Source organism: Crinia signifera, chromosome 3 (genome assembly GCF_055691185.1).
Source record: "Crinia signifera chromosome 3, ASM5569118v1, whole genome shotgun sequence".
Taxonomy (NCBI): Eukaryota; Metazoa; Chordata; class Amphibia; order Anura; family Myobatrachidae; genus Crinia; species Crinia signifera.
In genome coordinates, this window is record NC_139219.1 from 266,109,383 (window position 1) to 266,133,806 (window position 24,424).

General features: G+C 41.2%; 1 protein-coding gene across 2 annotated transcripts in view; it reads right to left on the reverse strand.

Moving 5' to 3' along the window:
- PLOD2 (procollagen-lysine,2-oxoglutarate 5-dioxygenase 2) overlaps positions 1-24,424 on the reverse strand; it is a 129,053-nt gene that overhangs the window by 71,150 nt on the left and 33,479 nt on the right. For both annotated transcript variants that reach the window (XM_083178005.1, XM_083178003.1), the window contains exons 2-3: positions 12,077-12,168; positions 6,792-6,928 (exon numbers count right to left, since the gene is read on the reverse strand). In XM_083178005.1, the coding sequence (XP_083034131.1) occupies positions 6,792-6,928; positions 12,077-12,168 (229 nt within the window). The remainder of the gene's footprint in view (positions 1-6,791; positions 6,929-12,076; positions 12,169-24,424) is intronic.

The window sequence follows — 24,424 nt, forward strand, 5'->3', positions numbered from 1 at the left end:
ATCCTTTATATTCTTGTTCCTTCTAAAGGTAATTTTGGGGGTAATTCGGGTCTCTTGTAGGATTTTGTCATATGTCAATAATTTGAAGTTATCCAATATTATTTTCTTAATTTGTTGGGACTTGTTATTAAATTTTGAGACAAACGTAATAGTGTTAGTTGTAATAAATTCGTTCTTATTTTGTTTAGTAGCTAAAAGACTTGCTCTCTTTATTGTGTTCACCTGTTTATGTGCTTCTTGAAGAATAGCATCAGGGTAGCCTCTTCTCCTAAAGTTATTGATCATTACTTCAGCTTGTGCATTATATTCTGAATCTAGTGCGCAATTGCGGCGGATTCGCAATAATTGGTTTTTGGGGATATTATTTATCCAGGGCTTATAATGTCCGCTTTGAAAATGAAGATAGTTATTAGTCCCTACTGGTTTTACATAATTAGTAGTGATCAGGGTATTATCCTGGATGGAGAATGCGATATCCAGGAAATTAACAGTAGTATAACTAAAAGTGTGAGTGAATTTGAGGTTAAATGTGTATGAGATTGTTGATACAATACCGTGAAGAAATGGTTGATCAAACTGTACTTAAGATAGATAAACTTAAAGACGAACTGCTTACTCATAAGGAGAATTCAACTTTTAAGGATAAAGACGAACAAATTAATAACAGAGTAGAGAGATTTGAGAGAGAACTTTTATCAAACAAAAAGAGGAAGTGGGAGAGGGACCAAAATGATTATAAAAAAGACATAGTGAGGACATATCACAAAACAAATTCAAATGAATTTAATGCTGAGTCAAACTCATTCAATAGAGCCCGCCCACAATTTAGACAGAGGAAGCTTTCTTTTAGAAATAATCGAGACAGATCCTACCAGAACAGGAGAGATAGAAATAACTCATATAATTCAGATTATAAACATAATCACTATAATCAAAGTAGATATAATACCAAAGAGAGAAGTATAATACATCCACCCAATCAACAGCCCACCCCTGACGAGACCCGTAATACCGGAGCGCCAAATAGCCAGGTTTTTCGGTCAAGAACCTGGCAGGATCACAATCCCTATACCAATCTGACCAATCACACACCAAAAAGACATCGAGACAGAGAGGGAGAAGAGGAGGGAGAAAGAGAGCAAAGAAAGCAGAGACTAAAATAGACACTACAGGCATATTCAATTTAACTTCACACCAACTTACAGACTCCCAGAAAACTCTTCTCTGCAAAGGACTAAATTTCGCTCCACAAAAAGATCCTAATATCTTTGAGTTATTTACCGATCTGAATAGGTTCACACGCGACCTATGTCGGAAACGGTTTTTTGCCTCTAAAGATCTAAGAAAAGCAAACATAGCTGGAGAGACAAACCCTATAGTGTTAGATATCACTGATAAACAAGGCCTTGAGACACTTCAATCTTTATTGGAGGAAAATAATACAGAAGAAATCGAATTATTTAATATTAACCTGCTGAGTGCTTCTACCAGCCAACCACTCTTTAAGAAAAAATCAAATTTCTTTCCCCTTGAACATAAGAGTCCCGCCATCACCATTTTTTACAACAAAACCTTAGATGATTTCAAAAAATTATGTACAAAAACAGCAAAGAAAAATATTACCAAAGATAACTTAACTAAGCTAGAACGCACAGAACTTCGTGCTCTAAAAAAGGACCTCGCAATCGTGGTCAAACAGGCGGATAAAGGGGGGGGGGTTGTTTTGATGGAAAGAGAAGCATATCTAAATGAAGCATTCAAACAACTTAATGATAACAACTACTATTTAAAACTTCCATCCAACCCTACCCCCTCTTTCCAAACACAACTTAAAAATCTATTAGATAAAGCAGTGATGGAGGGTGCGATATCCAGGGAAGAATCACAGTTTTTATTCCCATATCACCCCATAACCCCCACATTTTATTTTTTACCCAAAATACACAAGCACCTCACTTCACCCCCCGGGAGACCTATTATTTCAGGTGTTGGTTCCCTCACGTCCAATCTGTCACATTTTGTAGATTCTCACCTTCAAAAATTTGTTTTATCACTTTCATCACATATTAAAGACACTACGCACATTTTGAACAAAACTTTAGATCTATCTTGGAATGAGGGCTGGGGTTTCTTAACCCTTGATGTACAGGCATTGTACACTAATATACCACACGATAAGGGTGTCACAGCAATTAGTCACTATTTGGATACGGATAAAGATATTTCACTTTCCCGCAAACAATTTATTTTAGATTCAATCACTCACATTCTCACTCACAATTATTTTATTTTTGAAGATCTATATTTCTTACAGCGCCTTGGAACGGCCATGGGGACCAGATTTGCACCAAGCTTTGCGAACCTCTATATGGGCCGCCTAGAAGAACAACTTATATGGGGCGGTCCATATAGAGAGAATCTGGTCCTCTATGGCCGTTTCATTGACGATTTGTTTATCATTTGGCACGGGGGACACGATTTGGCACTTGAATTTGTTAATTTTCTTAATTTAAACACATTTAACCTCAAATTCACTCACACTTTTAGTTATACTACTGTTAATTTCCTGGATATCGCATTCTCCATCCAGGATAATACCCTGATCACTACTAATTATGTAAAACCAGTAGGGACTAATAACTATCTTCATTTTCAAAGCGGACATTATAAGCCCTGGATAAATAATATCCCCAAAAACCAATTATTGCGAATCCGCCGCAATTGCGCACTAGATTCAGAATATAATGCACAAGCTGAAGTAATGATCAATAACTTTAGGAGAAGAGGCTACCCTGATGCTATTCTTCAAGAAGCACATAAACAGGTGAACACAATAAAGAGAGCAAGTCTTTTAGCTACTAAACAAAATAAGAACGAATTTATTACAACTAACACTATTACGTTTGTCTCAAAATTTAATAACAAGTCCCAACAAATTAAGAAAATAATATTGGATAACTTCAAATTATTGACATATGACAAAATCCTACAAGAGACCCGAATTACCCCCAAAATTACCTTTAGAAGGAACAAGAATATAAAGGATTTTATATCCCCAAGTTTATTACCTTCATTGAAACCTAATCAGTCATCTACTTGGATTCCTCCCAAACCCACTGGTAATTTTAAATGTAATAGAAATATCTGTATTACTTGCAAATATATGTCCAATAGGAAAAAAGAAATTACATCAACTTGTAATAAACAAGTATTTCCTATTAAACAATTTTTGAACTGTGAAACCACATATTGCGTCTACGTGCTGGAGTGCTCCTGTAAACTCCAGTACGTAGGACGCACTACCAGGAGTTTAAAAAGCCGTTTTAGGGAACACAGAAATAACATTCTTAAGAAAATGCAAAATCACAGTGTCCCGCGTCACTTTCTAGCAAAACATGAAGGTGACCCAAGTGGCCTGTCTGTTACTGGAGTTGAGCAAATTGTCATGACAAAAAGAGGAGGCGATAGGTACCGAAAACTATGCCTTGCAGAATCAGCTTGGATCTTTAAACTAGATACCCTGAATCCACAGGGACTTAACGAGGCCCTCGATTTTACTTGTCTAGACTAATCAAAATAGTCCCCCTCCACAATCACTTATAAGGCTGTCTCTCATGGGATGGAGTGATGGGGACCTACCCGACATGCACCCTCTGGGGTGACATGCCGGGTGTGCTTGACCCCACTTGCCCCACCCCCTGATAGACCATTAGTTATGTTTGAACTAAATTCATAATCGCTATATCAATCTAATATAAAAGTGTAATTTAAACTATATAATAAGTAAATACAAATAAAAGAAGTATTTGTATCTTCCTGTGAAATATTTTTGGCTGTCTCCCAAATTGCTTTTGACTGTTTCCCAATTGGACCCTCTATAAATACTTATAATATTTGTCTCTCATGGGACGGAGTGATAGGGATCTACCCGACATGCTCCCTCTGGGGTGACATGCCGGGTGTGCTAGACCCCACTTGCCCCACCCCCTGAGAGACCACTAGTTATTTCTGAATTAAAATCTTAATTGATATATCAACACAATATAAAAGTGTAATTTAAACTATACAATAAGAAAATATAAATAAAAGAAATGTATTTATCTTCCTGTGAAATATCTTTGGTTGTCCCCTAAATTACTCTTGACTGTTTCCCAATTCATATTCTATCAAATTAGAGCATCCATCTTTGCAACTTAGCATAATATTATTCCAAATAAATTGTTATGTATATAACTATTCTCTTTCTCAATAGATTTGAGGAATATTCTCTCTTTGCAATAATATTTCTTAGTGCAAATAGGCACTCATCGATTATTATAGGAACAATGTTGTACCCTCCAACTATTAAAAAGTCTTTATATATATATTAAAATTGTTCTCTCGAAATACATATCTACTATATATAATGTTCTCTCTCTCATATGGATTATCTGTATTAAATCTCTCTCTATAAATGATATGATAATTTTTTCTGTAAAAACTCTTTATAAGAATATATATTTATAATATCATGAATACTTATTGATGTCTTTTCAACGCTCTTTTGACTAAATAAATTTATTCAGCATAAATTTAACTTATATATTCCATCTATATCTTCCTTTTTATTATGACAGAAGATTCGATTCTCCATATGCATATAAATGTATTGTATTCAATAGATGTTAGGTAGAGTACCTGATTATATATGATTAATGAACTTAAGTTAAGGGACACACTGTTTATTGTTTTTATGTTATAAGCGGTTATATTATTAAAGCACGATCGTAACAACTACTGTGCACAAACAGACATCCGATGAGGTGAAATACCACCTGTTTTAAGTGATTGCAATTTGCCAATTAAGCCAATCACCTTCCTTTAAATAAAGCTTCCAAAGACACACACACCATCCGTCTTGAAAAAGTTCCCACTTGACTGAAGGGGACGAAACGCGTTGACGTCATACCCACTTGATCCACGCAAGCAGACACCTGTTCACCTACAAACCAAAGTGCAGCTCTCCACACGCTGCTAACCTTTTGCCGGTACACGCTGTTTTCAACATCTCCTTGGAGCTCGATATTGCCGTGCACTCCCATCATTAAGCCGGCACCAGTGCGGTGTCCCCGCTCACCACCGGACCCTGCTAGCTGCTATTACAGCACCCGCTCAGCCAGCATATACCACGGGCAGTCTAGCAGCCATACACCGGCATCACCTCCAGCCGCAGGTACGCGGCGCTGACAAGCGGCTCCGTCACCAGCACAGGTATTACCTGCAGCCGCACCATCGCCTTTCATCTGCATCTATTAGCTGAAGTGCAGCGGACCCCCCCACGCTGCCGGCCATCAGCTATCTCATCTAGTGTGTCCACTCTGCACTAGAGATTCTGGACTTCCATACCTTATATTATCCCTTTTCCGCTGTGGCAAAGCGAAGGTAAATTCTATACCTAACCACTGGCTGGATCTACGGGCATATACTGAGAGGAGCACCTAAAGCCTTACATTTGTGAAGAGCTCTAACGTAACATCCTGACAACTAAAGTGCTGGAGTAATTCCAATTCCAAAACTCGAAACATCCAAGGGTGAGCATATGTGCAAATACCTGTGTTCCTATCATCAATATTTCTACTGTCCTTAATTAAGACTTTCAGTCCTGGACATTTCTTCATTATACTAAGCGATTATTCCACAAATTTATCGCAACTTAGTGATTTATTAAGTGTCTGCTGCTAACGATCTCTATTAATTTTTATTTTAATCGGATACCACTAATGGTGAATCATTCATACATATGATTACACCTAATTATGAAATTGTTTTATTAATTGTATGTTTGTAAATGTATATCTTTTTTCTATTTTTCATATAAAATAATTTAAATATAAACAGTGTGTCCAAATACTCATTCATCTTATGCCACCCATTAATGTGTCTGTTGTTTAAATTAATTGTTTAATAACAGCAGCGCAATCTACTCCAACACCCCCCCTCCCCATTTCTTTAACTGTAGTATGGCATACTGCATGATAAGTTGGTGCTTATTTCACTTTATAATTGTATAGGTGGGGCTAAGAAACTGATAGATCGGAAAAACTGCGCTGCGGAACGCATATTCATAGTGAATCAGGACCTATGCTCTTTGAACTATTTGGATTGCAACAGTTTCACCTTATTTTTGGAATAAAAACATTATGGACTGACCAAGGTACTGGTCCCAGTATGAACTTGTTTCTTATTTCTTTACAGTGTGCATTATATGGATGTCAGGTCTAGAGGACATTTAAGCACAGCCACTATTCCCAGACCCCACACAGATTGGGACTGGGGAAATCTCAACTTTTTGTTCAAGGGATGCAGATTACAAATTACATGAACCTTGTAACAAATATACCAAACTGCACTTATATCCCTCCTCCTTCTCGTACTGTCCTTACTTTTTCAGTCTGGAAATGTTTTTTTCACCCTCCCTGCTGTAGCGAACCCAAGTGACCAGCCATACAAACTGGCTTACATGTAACTCAGAATCCCTTAATATTTTCTGGAAAACATGTTCCAATTTCCCAGTAGTAAAAGGAATTTCATTTCATAGCATATGTCTGGCAAGTCCACCATCCCCATCCCCCACCCACAGTTATGCCTGCTGGGTGACTCAAATGGTCTCTTGTTGGAAATATCTTTCAACGCTAGACTTTTTAGAATTTCATAGAACATTGTTTAAGAAAATGCAATCTTCCAATATGTAAAAAACAGATAAAAAAATTATAACTGAATTCTATTGTATTCACTCCAGTTAAATGAATTACCTGTCTGTGAAAAGAACAACTAGATCTTCGTTCTCTGTAAATCCTTCCAAAGCCTCTTTTAATAGTCGAACTTTCTGACCGCCTCCTATTGAATAGCCTACATCTCCACCTTTCCAGTCTAGTCCTTTGCCCAGAACCTAAAATAAATATTATTATTAAAAACATATGTGTAATTCAGCGAGGACATTTGATAAATAGAACTATAAGGGCTTTTTACATATTTCAGCCAAAGGAACAATTAAAAACATATTTTGGATTTACATTACTCAAACTTTAGAGTTAGATAAGGACAAAATTCATACAAAAAAAAAAAAACAGTAAATGTGTTTCCAACAAAATGTTTTTAATAAAAAAAAAAAATCTGATATCTCATTGTGGAGGAATGGGATCAGCTGGCGTTACAGAATGGACAGGAAACAGAACCATCTTCACTAGCAAGCACTTTGAGACAGGTTGCATATACACATCATTATGACAAAAATAAATAAATAGTCCACAGATTCAATTCAAACGGAAAAAATCAGATCTTAGCTAGGTGTTCAAGTTTCGTAATCTGTCGATCTGTTTACTGGGCCTAATGCAGCATCTGAGAAGTTGCAGTTGCCGCTGCCCAGACAGAAAGAAAATAATGCCCTGTAAAAAATTGCAAATGCATCGCAGATCGCCTGCTACTTGCAGATACATATGTAAGTCCCAGAACATTAAAGCAGATTTGCCATCTGAGAAAATGTCAGTAGGTCTGAGGCTGCCACTTATCTGCGACTGAGACAGGCTGTATGTGGTCAGCACTGATGTCAGAGATCCACCTTAAAAACACATGGGAATGCCTACGTTCGTTCAGACACACCCAGAAAATGTCGGGTTTCCACCCCCAAATGTCGGCTTCCTGTCAGTCAAACTGTGGCTGCATTGTAATGGTAATCCATTCACAGTTGCTAATTTTCCTTGCGCATGCTCAATGACAACGGTACACATGCGCAGTTGTTCAATAATAATTAGAGTTGCTAATTCTCTAATTAGCGATCCATGCTGAATTGTAAATAGAATACAAATGATTTAGACAGACTGCAGACAAATTTAAGGTTTTAAAATTAGTCATGGATGATTCTCAGGGTGTCATGGCAGATAGACAAAAAAGCATCATTTTAATAAAGCCTGATTTTTCTCTATATAATGGATGTGCAGTATATACCTCCTGGTACCTCCTACTTTTGATAGTCCACAAAGTATGCTGGTATATCTTTACCTAAAACTGTTGCAAATATTTGTTCTTTTCACGGGATGCAGTCATTTGTTCTACAGCATGATGGTCGACAGTCATTTGGCCGACACTATAACGTCGACATGGGAAAAGGTAGAGATGAGTCTATGTCGACATGGGAAAATGTCGACATGGTTCTAGGTCGAAAGGTCATTAGTTCGACAGGTCATTAGTTTGACAGTCAAAAGGTCGGCATGGGGTTTTTCACTGTTTTTTGAGCCGACATGTACCGACAGGCGGTATTTCATGCCCTACCATCCACTAGGGCATGGTGGGAGATGCAGTGCAATTTAAACTGTGTCCATGTTGACTGTGTTGACATTCAGGTCAAAAAAAGTGAAAAACCCCATGTCGAACTAATGACCTGTCGAACTAATGACCTTTCGACCTATAGCCATGTCGACCTTTTACCACGTCGATCTAGACCCATGTCGACCTAATGATGTTGACCGAATGACTATCGACCACCATGCTGTAGACCAAATGATCCCAACCCCTTTTAACTTCTATATTTTTAAAATGTTGTTTTGCTTTTTATTAAGCCTAAGGCAGGGGTTCCCAATCTTTTTAGAATCACGGCACCCCAGAGTATCAGAATTTTTCCATGGCACCCCTAGGCCCAACAAAAAATATATAAAAGTAAGTACAGATGGGTCTGTTCCCATCTTTGCAGGGGATGGCGCTGGCGTCGCCAGCCGCCATCCCCCGCCAGCGCCATGGCGATCGTGAGAAGGGGACGCGCGCGCACGAGAGGCGCGCGCGCCCCCTTCCGACGGCGCTTCCAAACGTTTCCCCGGGTCCCCGCCGGCTTGCCGGCGGTAACCCGGGGTCCCCGCCGCCTGCCCGCATCCCCCCTAACCCCCCCTAACCCCGTCCGTCTCCCTGAGGCGGAGACGGACAGGGTTTCCGCCACGCTAGCGACGGAGACTGAGACGCGCGTGCGCGTGAGACGCACGCACGTCTCAGTCTCCTCGCTGGCGAGGCTGCTGGCGGGTCGCCAGCGCGTACGTTCTGGCGACCCGCCAGCAAGGATGTGCATAGGCACATACTGTAGATTGTGTTTATATGTGCTTTTAAGGTTCAGTTATGTGTTAAAAGGCAGGATTTGCTTCTGTTTGTACACATAGTTTATGATTGGCAGCCACCAGCACTGGCTTTGTCCATAAATAATTGATCATAAATAATTTGAATTGTCCTGGACCACCAACCGGTGGCACCCCTGCAAGTGTCCCGAGGCACCCCAGGGAGCCACGGCACACAGTTTGGGAACCACTGGCCTAAGGTGTTGCACACACTGCAAGCACTGAAAGAAAGCGTCACAATTGTATAAAAACATTGTTAGTCATCCTAGCTTCAAAAAGTGATCAAAAAAAGTTTCCAAAGCTTAGTGTACCAAGTACTGTAATTACTTAGCATTCTCCTAATAATCTGTTATCTATTGTCTCCATTATCTGAGAGTTAATGCTTATGAAACACTTTCAGACTCCATGTACTGTACATGCCGGTCCAATTACGAGCATCATTTTGTTCCAATGGTTAACAGTAAAACATGCTTTATAGACTCTAATGATGTGTTGAACATTTGGATTCAGTACTGAATCCTGGCGGTAGGGATCCCGGCGTTCAGAATCCCGACGCCGGAATCCCGACAGCCGAAATGCCGACAAGGGGGGGGGCGTGGATCGCCCCCCCTTGCGGGCTCACTGCGCTCGCCATGCAGCGGGCCCCGTGCCTCGCTACGCTCGGCACACTAATTTATTCTCCCTCCGGGGATATCGTGGACACCCACAGAGGGAGAATGTGTCGGGATTTCGGCGGTCGGGATTTCAGCGGTCGGGATTCCGGCGTCGGGATTCTGAACGCCGGGATCCCGACCGCCGGGATTTTAACTGCATCCCGAACATTTGAGGAATATGTCTCTGCTCTTTCTTTGTCAGTAGCACTTGGACTACATGTATTGAAAACTAGCATATTGCCTATTGTGGACCACTGAAAGGATTAATATGGGAAAAAACTACATTGTACAAAGTGGTATATTAAAATACAATAAATTATTATGCAACAAAGCCTAGGGAGGAACAACTAGGTCAACAAGCATTGGGTCGACACCACTAGGTCGACATGCAGCAAGGTCGACATGGGTTAAGGTTGACATTGGTCAAGGTCGACATGGGTCTCGGTCGACATGGCATTAGGTCGACACAAGCATTAGGTCGACATGGGCTAGGCTGACAGTCAAAAGGTCGACATGGGTTTTTTAACTGTTTTTTTACCTGAATGTTGACACAGTCGACATGGACACAGTTTGAAGGGCAACGCATCCCCTTGCATTGCTCGTTTTGCTTGCAATGCTTCGGAAACGGTGCCTTGCTACACTCCGCACACAATTTTATTCTCCCACCATGCCCTAGTGGATGGTAGGGCATGAAATACCGCCTGTCGGCACATGTCGGCTCAAAAACAGTGAAAAACCCCATGTCGATCTTTTGACTGTCGACCTAGCCCATGTCGACCTAATGCTTGTGTCAACCTAATGTCATGTCGACCTAGATCCTTGTCGACCTTGACCCATGTCGACCTAGTGGTGTCGACCCAATGCTTGTCAGCCTAGTTGTTGTAGACCTAATGACCGTATCCCTTCCCCTTGAATCATATTTCACAATGAAGCCAACCAGTAGACTTGGAACAGCTGTCTATTCTTGGATAACATATTTGACCCTGCCTTCTAGAACACAGGGTTTTGAAAGTATATATGTTCAATTCAAAACATGGGCATAATTATAGAATGTAAACATGCATATTATTACCACAACCACAAGATAATACAGGAGTGTATAACATAATTACATCTGCCACATCAGCACACTCAAACGAATTAGTATAGCAGCAAATAAAACAGAGCTATTGGCAGCTTGTGACTGATACAGCCTTCAGCACTGATATGAACAACTCTGACTAACTTCCACAGAAGATGAGAAACAACAAAAGCGTACCAACCAAATGTGCGCAATTAAAACAAAGTGCAGCTAGTGTGAATACACCTCGGGTATAACATCCAGGAAAATACCACCAAGAGGATAACAATAGACAAAAAAAGGGTGTTGCACACACAGCGCTCAATGTATAGCCTTAAAACACAATAGTAGTGGACAGAGATATCACCATTTTTTTCCAAATAGATTTTTCTTTGGAGATTTCTCAGTCGAGTGATAATATCTGAAAAGATAACCACCAATTCTCACATAACAGGTGAGTAGGTGGAATAGAGGAAAATCATAGTGCAGATTATCTTTTGGTTAAAAAGAAGTTTTCATACAAGTCCGCACTTACAACAAGTAGACTTTTTCACAGCATATATGATATAACCCTCAGGCAAAGCTGTTAGCAATCAGATGGATCAGGAACAAAACAACATCGATAGGTCCATATACCAGTCCGGAACCAGATGATGGATGATCTCTGCTGTAACGCCTCGTGGATCGCCAGACAGCCTCTTCTTCCTGGGGGGTCTTCACATAAACACTCAACGCGTTTCGATAGTCTTCTTCAGGAGTGTATCTACCAGCTTTACCTGAGGGTTATATCATATATGCTGTGAAAAAGTCTACTTGTTGTAAGTGCGGACTTGTATGAAAACTTCTTTTTAACCAAAAGATAATCTGCACTACGATTTTCCTCTATTCCACCTACTCACCTGTTATGTGAGAATTGGTGGTTATCTTTTCAGATATTATCACTCGACTGAGAAATCTCCAATGAAAAATCTATTTGGAAAAAAATAGTGATATCTCTGTCCACTACTATTGTGTTTTAAGGCTATACATTGAGCGCTGTGTGTGCAACACCCTTTTTTTGTCTATTGTTAACTTCCACAGAATACATGCAGTATACTTAAGCCAGTCATTTTTGGATGCAACTTTTGAGAAGTTCATGTATAACTGAGTAATCCTTTCATGGCTGTATAATTATCCTACATTAAAAACTGAAATTGTCAGACAGAATAATATTTGAAGAAAATACTTACCTTTACAGTATAGTTAAAGTGCTTTGCAGACTGCAGAAATCTGTGAAAGCCATCTGTTTCTTGTGTTGCAACAGTTAAAACCAACAATTTATCTAAAAAAGAAAACAAAAATTCTTGACATTAAAAATTTGGGGGGGGGGGATTTAATGTTAGCGCTAATTTACCACAACTGAAAATCTTTTATGGGTTTTATACATATATTCTAATCATATCGTGACAGGTTAAATGGCTTCTGAATAAATGTTCCTTATACTGTGTACACATGGTGAGATTTGTGTTTGATTTTGATTATATAGTCAAAATCGAATCAAAATCGAATGGTTTTCAGCCTCATTCGATGCCCATTCGATCCCGATATGCGTTCCTGTTTAGTGTAAATCGAACAGTGAAATAGACTGTGCAGGCAGGACTATATAGTACAGATCTATACTTTGATTGTCAAATCAAATGCATTTTGTAAGCTGTTCAATTCGATCCTGATTTGATCCCAAACAAATCGGGATCGAATCGCAAGCAAAATCGCATTGTGTGTACACACCATTGGTGTTAGTGTACTTGTGTTTTAGGGAATGAATACACCTTTTAAATAGTACAGATGGGAAAGTTGCCTATAACAACCAATTAACTTTTAGGTAACGTTTTAAAGAATGATGTAGATGATAGCCAGAAGCTGATTGGTTGCTATGGAGACTTTTTTCTAAATAAACTCTTTTGAAGGTCTGATAGATCTCATGCTCAGGCCGGGTACACACTTGTACAAGATCTGCACTACTTGACGTTAAGACATCAGACACAACAGAATGAAAAATCGTGTATATCATGCAGAGTCTGTACTCAATTGCATGTTCCCGATGATCGCACACAATATTGTCTGGTTGGCTGTGGTGCAGGCCAATCAGAAGTCATCAGGTGCTATGCGGTTCAGTTTAATTAAGTATTCCTCGGACTAAAGGTGCCCATACACTAGTAAGATTTATCTTCAGATCTGGCTGGTTGGAACAAAAAAATGGTTATGGATGAGTGACAGTTTGTCAGTTTTCCAGTATTCCAAGCAAATGATCAACTGTCATTTGCTCTCATCCATAACCATGTTTTTGTTCCAACAAGCCATATCTGAAGATAAATCTGCATGTGTATGGACACCTTAAGACTTTAAGCTCCAATTGCCTCCAAAAGGACTGATACACAAGACAAATATTTTATATTCAGCTCAGTGTAATTACTGGCGCTAGAGTCAAATTAAATACACACACACACACACATGCACACATACACACACACAGTGGTGGATTCAGGGGGGGGGCACCCGGACAAGTGCCCCCCCTGTCATTTCATTTTGTAGCTGAGGACCAGGGCTTTCGAACGAGCCCAGCCCCGTGTCTCTAGCCCCCCGGGAACCGGAGATATCGCCTGGCAAAGCTGTAAGGTTTTTTCCCCATAGGATAATATGGGACCCGTCAATTCTGACCCCCACCCGGTTCCGAGGGCTGCCAGTTCCCTTTCTGGCATCACAGAAGCTTGTGGTTGATCTCATTCAATTCCAAATCGCTGGGCCTTCAATATATACCAGGCTGGTCCATATCCGTCAATCAGTTCCAGAGATATTGCATATAAACCAATTTTTTTTATTTTTGAAATGTAATTTCATAGGTGATCAAGTTCTTTGAGGGCAGATTACTCTGGAACCAAAGGTTCCAGTTTCAATGGACCAAAATCATTCAAACCCACTCAAAAGTTCTTCAATATGATACTTGTCTCATGTAAATGGGTCAGTTGGTTCCGAAGATATAGCCGGCTAAATGAGATAACTGGTTAAAGGGGGGGGGGAGGGGTGGTTTTCTCTCCCCCTCACACCAGAAAATGCAGGGACTAGGCTGGTGTAAAAGGGGCCAACCCGGAAATGCATTTTCTGGTGTGAAAGGGGTATTATTTCAAATAGCAGGGACCTGCAGTGCTCTGAATACAGCCAGGCTCTGCCACTGTCAGTGGCTGTCACTTCTGCCTGGCGGCTGCTGTCCCCCATTTACCGCGAGCATGTATTCCCCCTTGGCAATGAGCATGTAATCCCATATGGCAACGAGCATGGAACCTCTGGCAATAAGCATGGAACCCTTGGCAATGAGAATGTAGATAAGCAGCACTTATGTAGCATAATTTTTAATAGGCATTATGGTGTTTGGCATAATACATAATGGACATAATGGCGTGTAACTTAACGTGTATTGGACATTATGGTGTAAATGTTTAATGCGCACCTTTGGTGGACAATGTCCCTGTTTATGTAGCGTATTGTGAATTTTGGCTCAATCCATGTGGCATTATGTGAATTCTGGCTCAATCCATGTGGCTTGATGTGAATTTTGACACAATCCGTGTGGCATTATGTGAATTTTGGCTCATTCCATTTGGCATCATGTGTAAGGGGCAAATATAATGGGGTCTAGTATTTTGTTGCATAATGTGTAGAAGTTGTATATGGTGTTGTACACTACACTCAAGGACACGCCCCCTGTTGAGTGGCCACACCCCCTTTTCCGGAGCGCGCCTTCGGCAAGCGCACAACTGCGTCCTTCACTTTTGTCGCCATGGTGGGCCTGTGTATTTTAAATGCCAGGGCCTATTTTTAATCCCATTCCCACCCTCTCTCTGCCGCTCTCTTAGCATGTACACTGGCACCACTAACACCGCCCCTCCCCCACCTATACCCTCTTTTATCATGGTGCCCCCCCTGTCATTTTATCCTGCATCCGCCCCTGCACACACACACATATAGGCAAATCCCTTCACCCCATGCTGCAATGCTGATGGGACAGATCAGGAGATGAGAGAACCTTGCAGCACTGTAATAGAGGGTGAAGGCTACTTTCTACAGTTAAAAGTCTGGACCAGCATGGTACAACATGTATAACATACAGGTGCATTCTTAGTAGTTAAGTAACTGTATTTTATTGGTGGTTTAGCAGAATACTTCACAAGTGCAAACTCTTGCTTCAAAAGTCGGCATTCCTATGTTTGACCTCTAAGTTCACACATATAAGTGGAACAGTTAACAGTGAGTCCGGCATACCCAGCTCACTGCCCAATGGCAAGAACAGTATTCTCACTGCACTGTCAGGGGTATATTTCTAAATCAAATTATGTCTTTCATTTTCTAGGAAGCAAAAGAGAAATGATAGACAGAATCTTTAGTAAATTTACCCCTCTCTGTCTGCTCCTGTTGAAGCTCGACATATGAACATACTGTATAACATCATACAGTACCTCACATTTTTTTGGGAATGTCCCGCATCCCACCGGGAGACACCCTTCTGTCACTGGCTGCTCTACAGTGATGAGACAGTGTGTGCATGTCACTGAGATAAACGGGCTAGGTCAGTGGTTCCCAAACTGTGTGCCGTGGCACCCTTGGGACACTGGCAGGGGTGCCTTAGCTTGGTGGTCCATGAGTATTTAAAATTCATATTTGTCAGAATAGTAGGCAAAACCAGTGCTTGTAGCTTCCCATAATAAAATATGTGGACAAGCTGAAGTGAATCCTGTTCCTTACCACATAACTAACCCTAAGTATAAACACAATTTACTTGGGGTGCCATGAAAATAATTCTGATACTCTAAGGTGCCGTGATTCAAAAAAGTTTGGGAACCCCCCGGCTAGATGCATGACCAGCAGCTCACAGAGAGCTGGCAGTGCCTCGATAATGACAAATATTGGGAAAGGGCATGAATCATGAATGCAGCATTGCCACAAAGCCACGTCCATTTTCCATAGACCACTCTTCCTTTTCACGAGTATGCGGTGTGGGAATGTATTCCTCATATCCTGCTTTTAAAAGTTGGGAGATATATGTAACATCCACCACTGTACATTTGTGTGTTTGCTCCACTGTTTCTGACATGCTGGAAGCAAAACAACTTCAGCTCTAAAGAATAATTTTGTCCAAGCACTAGGAATTTTATTTCAAACCATCTTACATACTGGACATTATTACCATTTATGGTGAACACTATACTGTGAGGACTATAGTATATAGGGGCTTATTCAGAGTTGATCTCTGTAGTGCGATTACTCAAGCTAATCGCTCAACTGCACAAGCGCACAGATCATAGCATGCATGAGCGAGGCCAAACAATGACAAAAATCAGCAATTACGTTGTTCACAGTCACCGTGCAACTTGACTGAAGGAAAACCGGCATTTAGGGTGGACACCTGCTGTATTCTGGAAGTGTCAGAAAAAATGCAGGAGTGCCCAGGCGTTTTAAGGAAGGGTGTGTGATGTCAGCTCCGGCCTCAATCATCCTGTCTCTGTCGCAGAGTTGTGGAAGGGTCAGAGTTACACACACTTGCACATACAGGGAAAATCATTTCATAGTGATGCATTCGCAAGTCAATCGCAGACTTGGACGGGGTGGGATTACACTCTATCTGTGCGACAACTATCTGATCATAGGGCCTGGCAAATTTGCACAGGACTGATCAGGTCTGAATCAGGCCTATAATCATAGTTGCTGACTTTTAGGCTGCCCTCTATTGGGGGTGTGTCTAGAGCAATCATTGCATTTTGCCCCCCCCCCCCCCAACCGGTATTTCAGGCATTGGACGTGGGGGGGTAAAATGCAGCAATCGCGTCATTTAACCCGTGGACCCCCACGCCGAGGGGCAGTTTGCCGGGAGGTGGACAGCAATGTGGGAGAGTTGCCCCCCTTTCCAGGGGGCCGGGAGGGGGACCCGATTTCCGGGACCCTCCCGTCCATTCCATGCCTATAATATTCATGTTTTGGTGAAGGGAGGGAATTATTCTATTTATTTTAGTAACTGCATTTTATTTGTTGCTTACTCCCATGAGCTTTAATGCACAAAATATGTCATTTTTAATAAACACTTGTGATAATTAGTTAACATCAGTTGACCAGTGTTTGCAGAGCAACCACAGCTTATATTCTACTGCTAACAGCATGCACCAGGATAACTATGGGTTATTGCCATTTTCTTTATATTAGTACTCACATAGGAGGAAGTGCCAAGGCTGTCATGGCACTATCACTAATAGAAATGTACTGTATAAAACTACAATTGAACATCACTCTCCTTCTGTAGAAGATTCAAAATGGAACCATACTGTACTTGGCAACTCTCCCCACCGTAATTGCATACAAACTTTTACATACGGCTTGTGAAAAATACATTTTCAGTTTGTCTCATAAATCTGTTTAAAAAAAGCAAATTGGTTGCAATCCAATATATTCCAGAATAAAGAGAAAGAGGCACTACCAAGGGAGATGGTGGCTCAAATAACTGGAGCACGAAAGAAAGCGGGAATCTCCTTTTGGTATAAGGCTCTAACTCAAGGAAAAGAGGAAATGAAAACTAGATGGCAAACTAAGTGGGAACAAGACCTAAACTTTTCCCTTGAACTGAAACAATGGGATCAATTATTCGGAATGATACACCGAATGTCCAAAACATCTATTCACACGGAAAGATATCTTAAGATATTTTATCACGCATATTACACACCAGCTAAGATACATAGAATCTTTAGGGAGCAAACGAATGTGTGTTGGAGATGCTCTATAGAATGCGGAGACCTCATACACATCTTTTGGTCCTGCAGGAAATTAGAGGGATTTTGGACAGATATGGAAATTTTTTTATCTGAGCTTATGGGAACGAGACTGCGTTTAACCGCCCCAATGGTTCTCTTACATATCGGGGTTTCTAGCTTTGCACAGGCAAAAAAGTACTTGCTGAACCAAATTCTCAGCGCCATCATAACAACCATAGCACAGCTATGGAAACAAGACCAGCCTCCTACCCTACAGATGGTAATAAACAAAATAAAGTTTAATTTAAAGATGGAAACGCTGGCACATGCTGTCCTGTGAGATGAGTGAGGAAAGGCTGAAGTCGGCACCGCAGTTAGGAAGCTTAAGGGACTTCCCCCGCTGCTGCTGCTGCTCTGTGCTCAGTGCCTCTGTGCTCCGTGCTGCAGCATCTGATGTAAGAGCTCGCTCTGCTGCCAGCACTGCTGCCTGTCATACACTGACAGCAGCAGCACCACACAGTGGCAGAGTCGCAGAGCAGGGAGAGTGCGCCTATACAGCCCAGCGCCTCCCTGCTTTGCAGGCTTTGCTGAGCGGCACGCGCCGGCCCGTCCTTAACAATGGGCACATCAGTCCAACAAATCCTGACGGCCATCTACGCCTCTGCTGACAGGCTTATTAATAAATTGAATGCACTGCAGGGAGATGCTTCTCCCACATTGTCTGCGTCTGGGGAGCTTATTGCCTTAGATGACAAGATTCTGCATCAGTGCCCTACACCTGAGACTCCTACTCCTGCAGCAACTGCGATTGTTCGTCTGTCGGCTGAAAACTCTTGGAAGGACCTGCCTATTTCTGGAAATGCTTGGTATCCTGAAAGTATGCAGCTGGAAGACACTGTGGTGTACTTTGGAAATTATTCAGCTCTCCTACATACATCTGTAAGATCGTGGAGACCATACTCTTTCCCTCTTGGCGAACCCTCTGTCTATCCTCCAGAACCTAGACTTGCCGCTAGAATCATTGTACCTACATATATGAATCACGTTGACACCTGGCCGGACTAATTGATTCCGCTATATACATTTCCTGATCTCTACCCGTATTTAAACTTTGTCTTATCTACATTCATATCCTGTGTACTGCTTATCACATTGTTTTTCTGTCCGATGGGTTTGGGAGACCTGCCCTTAGGTGATTTAATCCTGTCTCACACTGCCCCTGTTAGGCATTCGTTCTGTCTATCCTTTATATATTCGGGGGGGGGGGAGGGGGGTGAATTAGGATGTTAGGCTAGATTAGCTAATATAAGCTAAAGGCCACTAATTTATCCCTCTTAGAGGAAGTAGTATAGACAGTTGGGGGGATAGGTTGCTCGGGATCCAGGTATACCTAGGTTGGGGTTAGGTCATACAGGGTGGGTTTTTTTTTTGGGGAGGTTTATTTTGGGTTTTCGGGGGGATTTGTTTTGGGTAGTATAGGTAGATTATTCAGATAGTGGGTTACTTAATTATAGTTTTCACTTCCCTTTTGGACCAGACTTTTGACATTGCAATGAAAATCTTCCCTACTTTCCCTACTTTCATTACTTCTCTTAGCTGGAGAACATATTCTCCTTTCACATTTCTATATTCGTACTGTTATACTTTTGCCATATTTTAGGGTGGTATGTCACTATGTATGTATATGTGCCCTATTCCTGATAGTACCTAGAACCCAGATGGCGCCTTTGGGCAATAGGACTTGATAATCCTGAAATGCAGAGATTGCACTTAATGTATGTACACTTACTACCCCTACTACATTGATGCTCACACTTACCACTCTAATTTTAACGCTACTCTGGCTGCTCTTTGCTGTATTAGTATCCTGTGTCGTTATCCTATCATGTGTGGTTTACAATGTCTGGGCCCACAATACCCTATATCTGTAGTGGGAGTTATTTTGTATGTTTCAAAATCTTAATAAAAATACAGAATTTAAAAAGTCCATCAAAAAAAAAAAAGATGGAAACGCTGAAGAATCCAGGAAACTCTAAAATATGTAAACTATGGAGAGAGTGGGAGAAGATCCAGATACTAGTATAATCACTGGGGAAGAATATTGATAGACATTAAGAGAAACCTAAAGAGGAGCCCAGATTTAAGAGCCCTAATTACCTTATCCCTTTCCCTCACGCTGTATTATAGACTGAAGAAATTATTTACCCAGTAAACCTTGACTCTCGAGAATTGTAACTTGTCTTGATATGTATGTTTGTAAGTTATGTATTGTATTTGTATGTGTATTGTCCAAAAATGTTAACAGGCAAATGTGTAACTCTATTGCCTGTATTAACGCCAAAAATGTTAACAGGCAAATGTGTAACTCTATTGCCTGTATTAACGCTTAAAAAAAAAAAAAAAAGCGAAATAAAAATTTAAAACAAGAAAAAAGCAAATATATCCCCCTTATAGCCTTATCTAAAAACATAGAGAAAACATAAAGCAGTTTATATACAATTTAAAATAAAAACATTACAATGGCAGTTTATTCCTCACTTTACCAACCAAGCTACTGCAAGACCATAAAATCCACAATAAGTGCAGCTGAAGCTACAATATTTGTACATAAGGACAAAGTGAATCTTAAATAAAAACATAGTGTAAATAATCTTATTATGTTTTACACTAATGAAACCTACAAAAGGGTAAGGCATACCTCCCAACTGTCACGATTACAGCGGGACAGTCCCGATTTTCGGGTCCTGTCCCGCTGTCCCACCCGTGGCAGGCATTGTCCCGCTGCGGGGGTGGCAGTTGGGAGACCCCCAATCTAATAGAATAGATGCTGTGCGCACGCGCACAGCGTCTATTCTCGTATGAAAATGAGGCAGCGGCTAATTAGCATAAGCCGCACCCTAATTTGCATCCGCCCGCCCCCCTTTCCCCTATTTCATAATCACAGAAGTTGGGAGGTATGGGTAAGGAGTGCATATCCATCTTTATTATTATTATTATTTTTCTATTATTATTATTATTATTTTTATATCTTTCATAATATCTCTATATACATATGCAGGTGGCGGGGGGGATGGAGGGAATTATCCACTCCAGTCACAGGATGGATACTGAATGCCAATAACTGGACATCTGGATATTAGCATGTTCCTTCCTCCCTTCTCCACATAGCTGCCACACCGGAGCTACTGATGTCATCATCTTGTGAGTTTCTGTCATTACTCCAAGCTCTGGCACTGGAAGAAATAGAAGTGCTGGATGTCTGGGTGGGCTGAGACATGATGGCCTCTCCATCTGTGTGTGAGTGACCAGGGCCGTGTGGCACTGTGCAGTGGAGAAGTAAGCTTTACAGTATGTTTTCAGTGAACAGTATTGTGTGGTTACAAAACCGTGCGCACAGTCGCCTTCTTTATTATGTATTAGGAGGTATTCCCTTCACCCCTCACCAAAATAAACTGTATACAAGAAAGTTAATACATAACCATCAGGTGCTGATCAGTTCAAATGTATGACTCCTCCCACTGGTGGCGTAATTTCAATATGGGGGAAAGAAATAATCATATATAGTGAATTACTGTACAATTTAATGGAAACATAGTATAAAATATGAAATGTACAGAATTGCTGGTGCAGATCACAATCCGATCCCCAGCTTCATAAATAAAAACAAGCAAGACAAGAATTGCACATATAATCAGAAATAATTGGGGTGCTCCTTTTTGAGGTTAAGATTAAGTTTTAGTTTTACTGGATTGGGTGGAACTGGTCTTAACAGTTCTATTTGCGTGTGTGTATTTGTCCCGGGGCAAATCACTCGTTCTGGCTCCACACCATTCTGGCACTCCTGTCCTCAATCACTCATAGGGCCCACCACAACTGACCGACGCGTTTCAACACTTACCAGTCTTTTTCAAGGTCATAACGTATACTTTGGACATAAAGTATACAATACTTTGGACCTTGAAAAAGACTTGTAAGAGTTGAAACGCGTCAGTCAGTTATGGTGGGCCCTATGAGTGGTTGAGGAGAGGAGTGCTGGAGTGGTGTGCAGCCAGGACTTTGCCCTGGGGAAAGTGTCCGACTGCGACATGAAGGGCCCACCGGGGAATGTTATGAAAGGGCCCATGTTTAGAGGTGTGGCCAGTCTTTAGAGGAGGTGTGGCCATCTGCCACAGAGGTTTGGCTAATGATTAAAGTATAACTAGTACAGTAGAAACATTATAGTAAATACTGCTATAATGTACCAGCAATGTGTTGTAGAAAATACACAATTTTCATGGTAATATATGTATAATGTATAATGAGTAATTCAAGCACAGCCTGGAACCTGGTCCCTAGAGGAAGAGGTGGGGCCCTCCGTGGTTTTCCCCTATTTCCCCATGGACAAATCCAACCCTGCGAGCTTGCTTTTGTTGACTGTTTTATATCTGCTGGAGAACCTTACCGGGGGCAGTATCCAGGGCCGGCGCCATCAATAGGCAGCTTTAGGCATTTGCCTAGGGCACCAGCCACTGGAGGGCAGCCACTTGGGAGAAGCCCCCGCCCCCAGGATCAAGGTCAAGGTGTGCATCTCCCTCTCTCCCCCCTCCCCCCCATGAAGCGACACTGCAGCCATTGCCACATCTCCCGCCCCTCCCTCCCCACCCCATGTAGAGCCGCTGTGGCCATCGCCGCAGCTCAAACACACCCCCTCCCGTTGAGCAAGACGCTGCTCACTCTCGGCCCCCCCTCCCGCGTGGAGGGAGACGCTGCTCCCTCTTTACCAACCGCCCCTCCCCCGGTGTCATCACCCTTCTGGTTGAGGCGTCTGGGTAGAATGTCTGAGTGGACACCTTTTGGGATATTAGTTTATTTGATTTTGGTTATTGATAGTGATGTTAGTTATTTATAATCTGATGATGATTTTAGCTATTATTTCTTAATAAATAAATAGTTCACAGTTTCTGAAACATTTATGTCCCTGTGTCGTTATTTTTATTTATGGCTCATGTTAACTATCAGGGCAATCCTGAGCCTTTAGCACATTTATCCCTTATGGCGATGATCGCTGATGGTAACAAGGACTAAGTGAAAGCAAGCTATTTTGCCAGAAAAACACACACACATTTTCTTAAATTGGTCTTGTGTCTTTGAAAAGCAGAATAAAGGGAACAATTTTATAAATTACTTTTTAGCTGCAGGTTTTTTTACCCATTTTAGTCATTCTTTTGCTGTTGCCTTTTTGACACCCCCCCCCCCCCCCCCCCCACACACACACACACACACACACACACACACACACACACACAAAAAGTGAAAAATTACACAAAATGGGTGAAAATGTCTGCAAGTCAAGGCATTTTTATTGAATCTAAATTCAACCTAAAAACGGGGAAAAGTGATGATTTTTTCTAGTCAAAAAATGGCACCTAATTGAATAACCCTCTTAGGGAGGAATGTATGAAGAAGTGAAAAGAATTGAAAAGAAAAGAAGTGTGCCAGAGGCAAACCAATCAGCCTCTACTAACCTAACTTCTGCACTGGCTCATTTTTGTGCTCTTTTCAATGCTTCATACATTTCCCCCTTAGCCCCTTTGATACACCTGTGATACCTCCAGGGGTGAGGCTAATGGTGTGTACACATGGTAGCTTTGCCGTGCGATGCGAGTCCCCATGCGATCAGATCGCATGGGGACTCGCATCGCACGGCATGCAGTCAGTGGCACAAATAAGACTATATAGTGCAGATCTGCACTATATAGTCTTGCCTGCCCTCTTTATCTGACTGCGGCATCAGCAGCGCATCGGGCTTGCAAGCCCTAAAAAAGCATGCGATCTGCATGCGATATGGCAACATCGGAAGCCATATCGCCCTGTGTGTACACACTATAAGGCTAACTAACTGTAACTCACAATACAATGTAATCTAGTTTATAACAAACACAATTTAAATTAGTAAATCAGAATGAATCATATAGTACAAGAAGACATATAGGGCCAAATGTAATAGGGTGAGAGTTTCAGAAAATGAGAGATTTTGGGAGAGTTTTCCCCTTTTTTTTTAAAGCAGCAATCAATTACTCTGGTTGATTTTGCCATGTAAATGATTGCTGCTTTAAAAAACATGGGAAAACTCGCCCAAAATCTCTCACTTTCTGAAACTCTCACCCTATTACATTTGGCCCATAAACTCTTAACATCTTATTGCATTAAACTGTGAAAGTACAGTTATAGTGGGTACACATGGTGCGATTTTGCTTGCGATTCGATCCCGATTGGGATGGAATTGGGATCAAATGGGGATCAAATTGAATTGTACACAAAATGCATTTGATTTGACTATATAGTGCAGATCTGTACTATTTCAGGGGTGTACACACGCTTCGATTTTGACAGGTAGATTAGATTTAGATTTTGGTAATTGAAGCAAAATCTAAACAAAATCGAATAGTTTTTAAGATGCTTTAGATCTGCGTTCGATTCGGTGCACGCTCCCGTTTTCTCTATATCGAAAAGAAAAGAAAAATAGACTGTGCAGGCAAGGAAATATCGAATTCGATCCAGTAATAAATGTGAACAATGTACCTTGAATGCAAATCGAATTTGATATCGAAATCGACATTGAATGCTAAAGTGCAGATCAAATGTGAAATCGATTGGAAAGCAAAGGACAAATCGAAAGGCGGTGGAATTGGGGAAATCGAAAGCAAATTGAATCGAAAGTAAAATCGATGCGCGTGTACACACCTATATTCTTGTCTGCCAAGACTTTTTTTTAATTCGATTTACACTACACAGGAACGCTCATTGGGATCGAATCTGCATCGA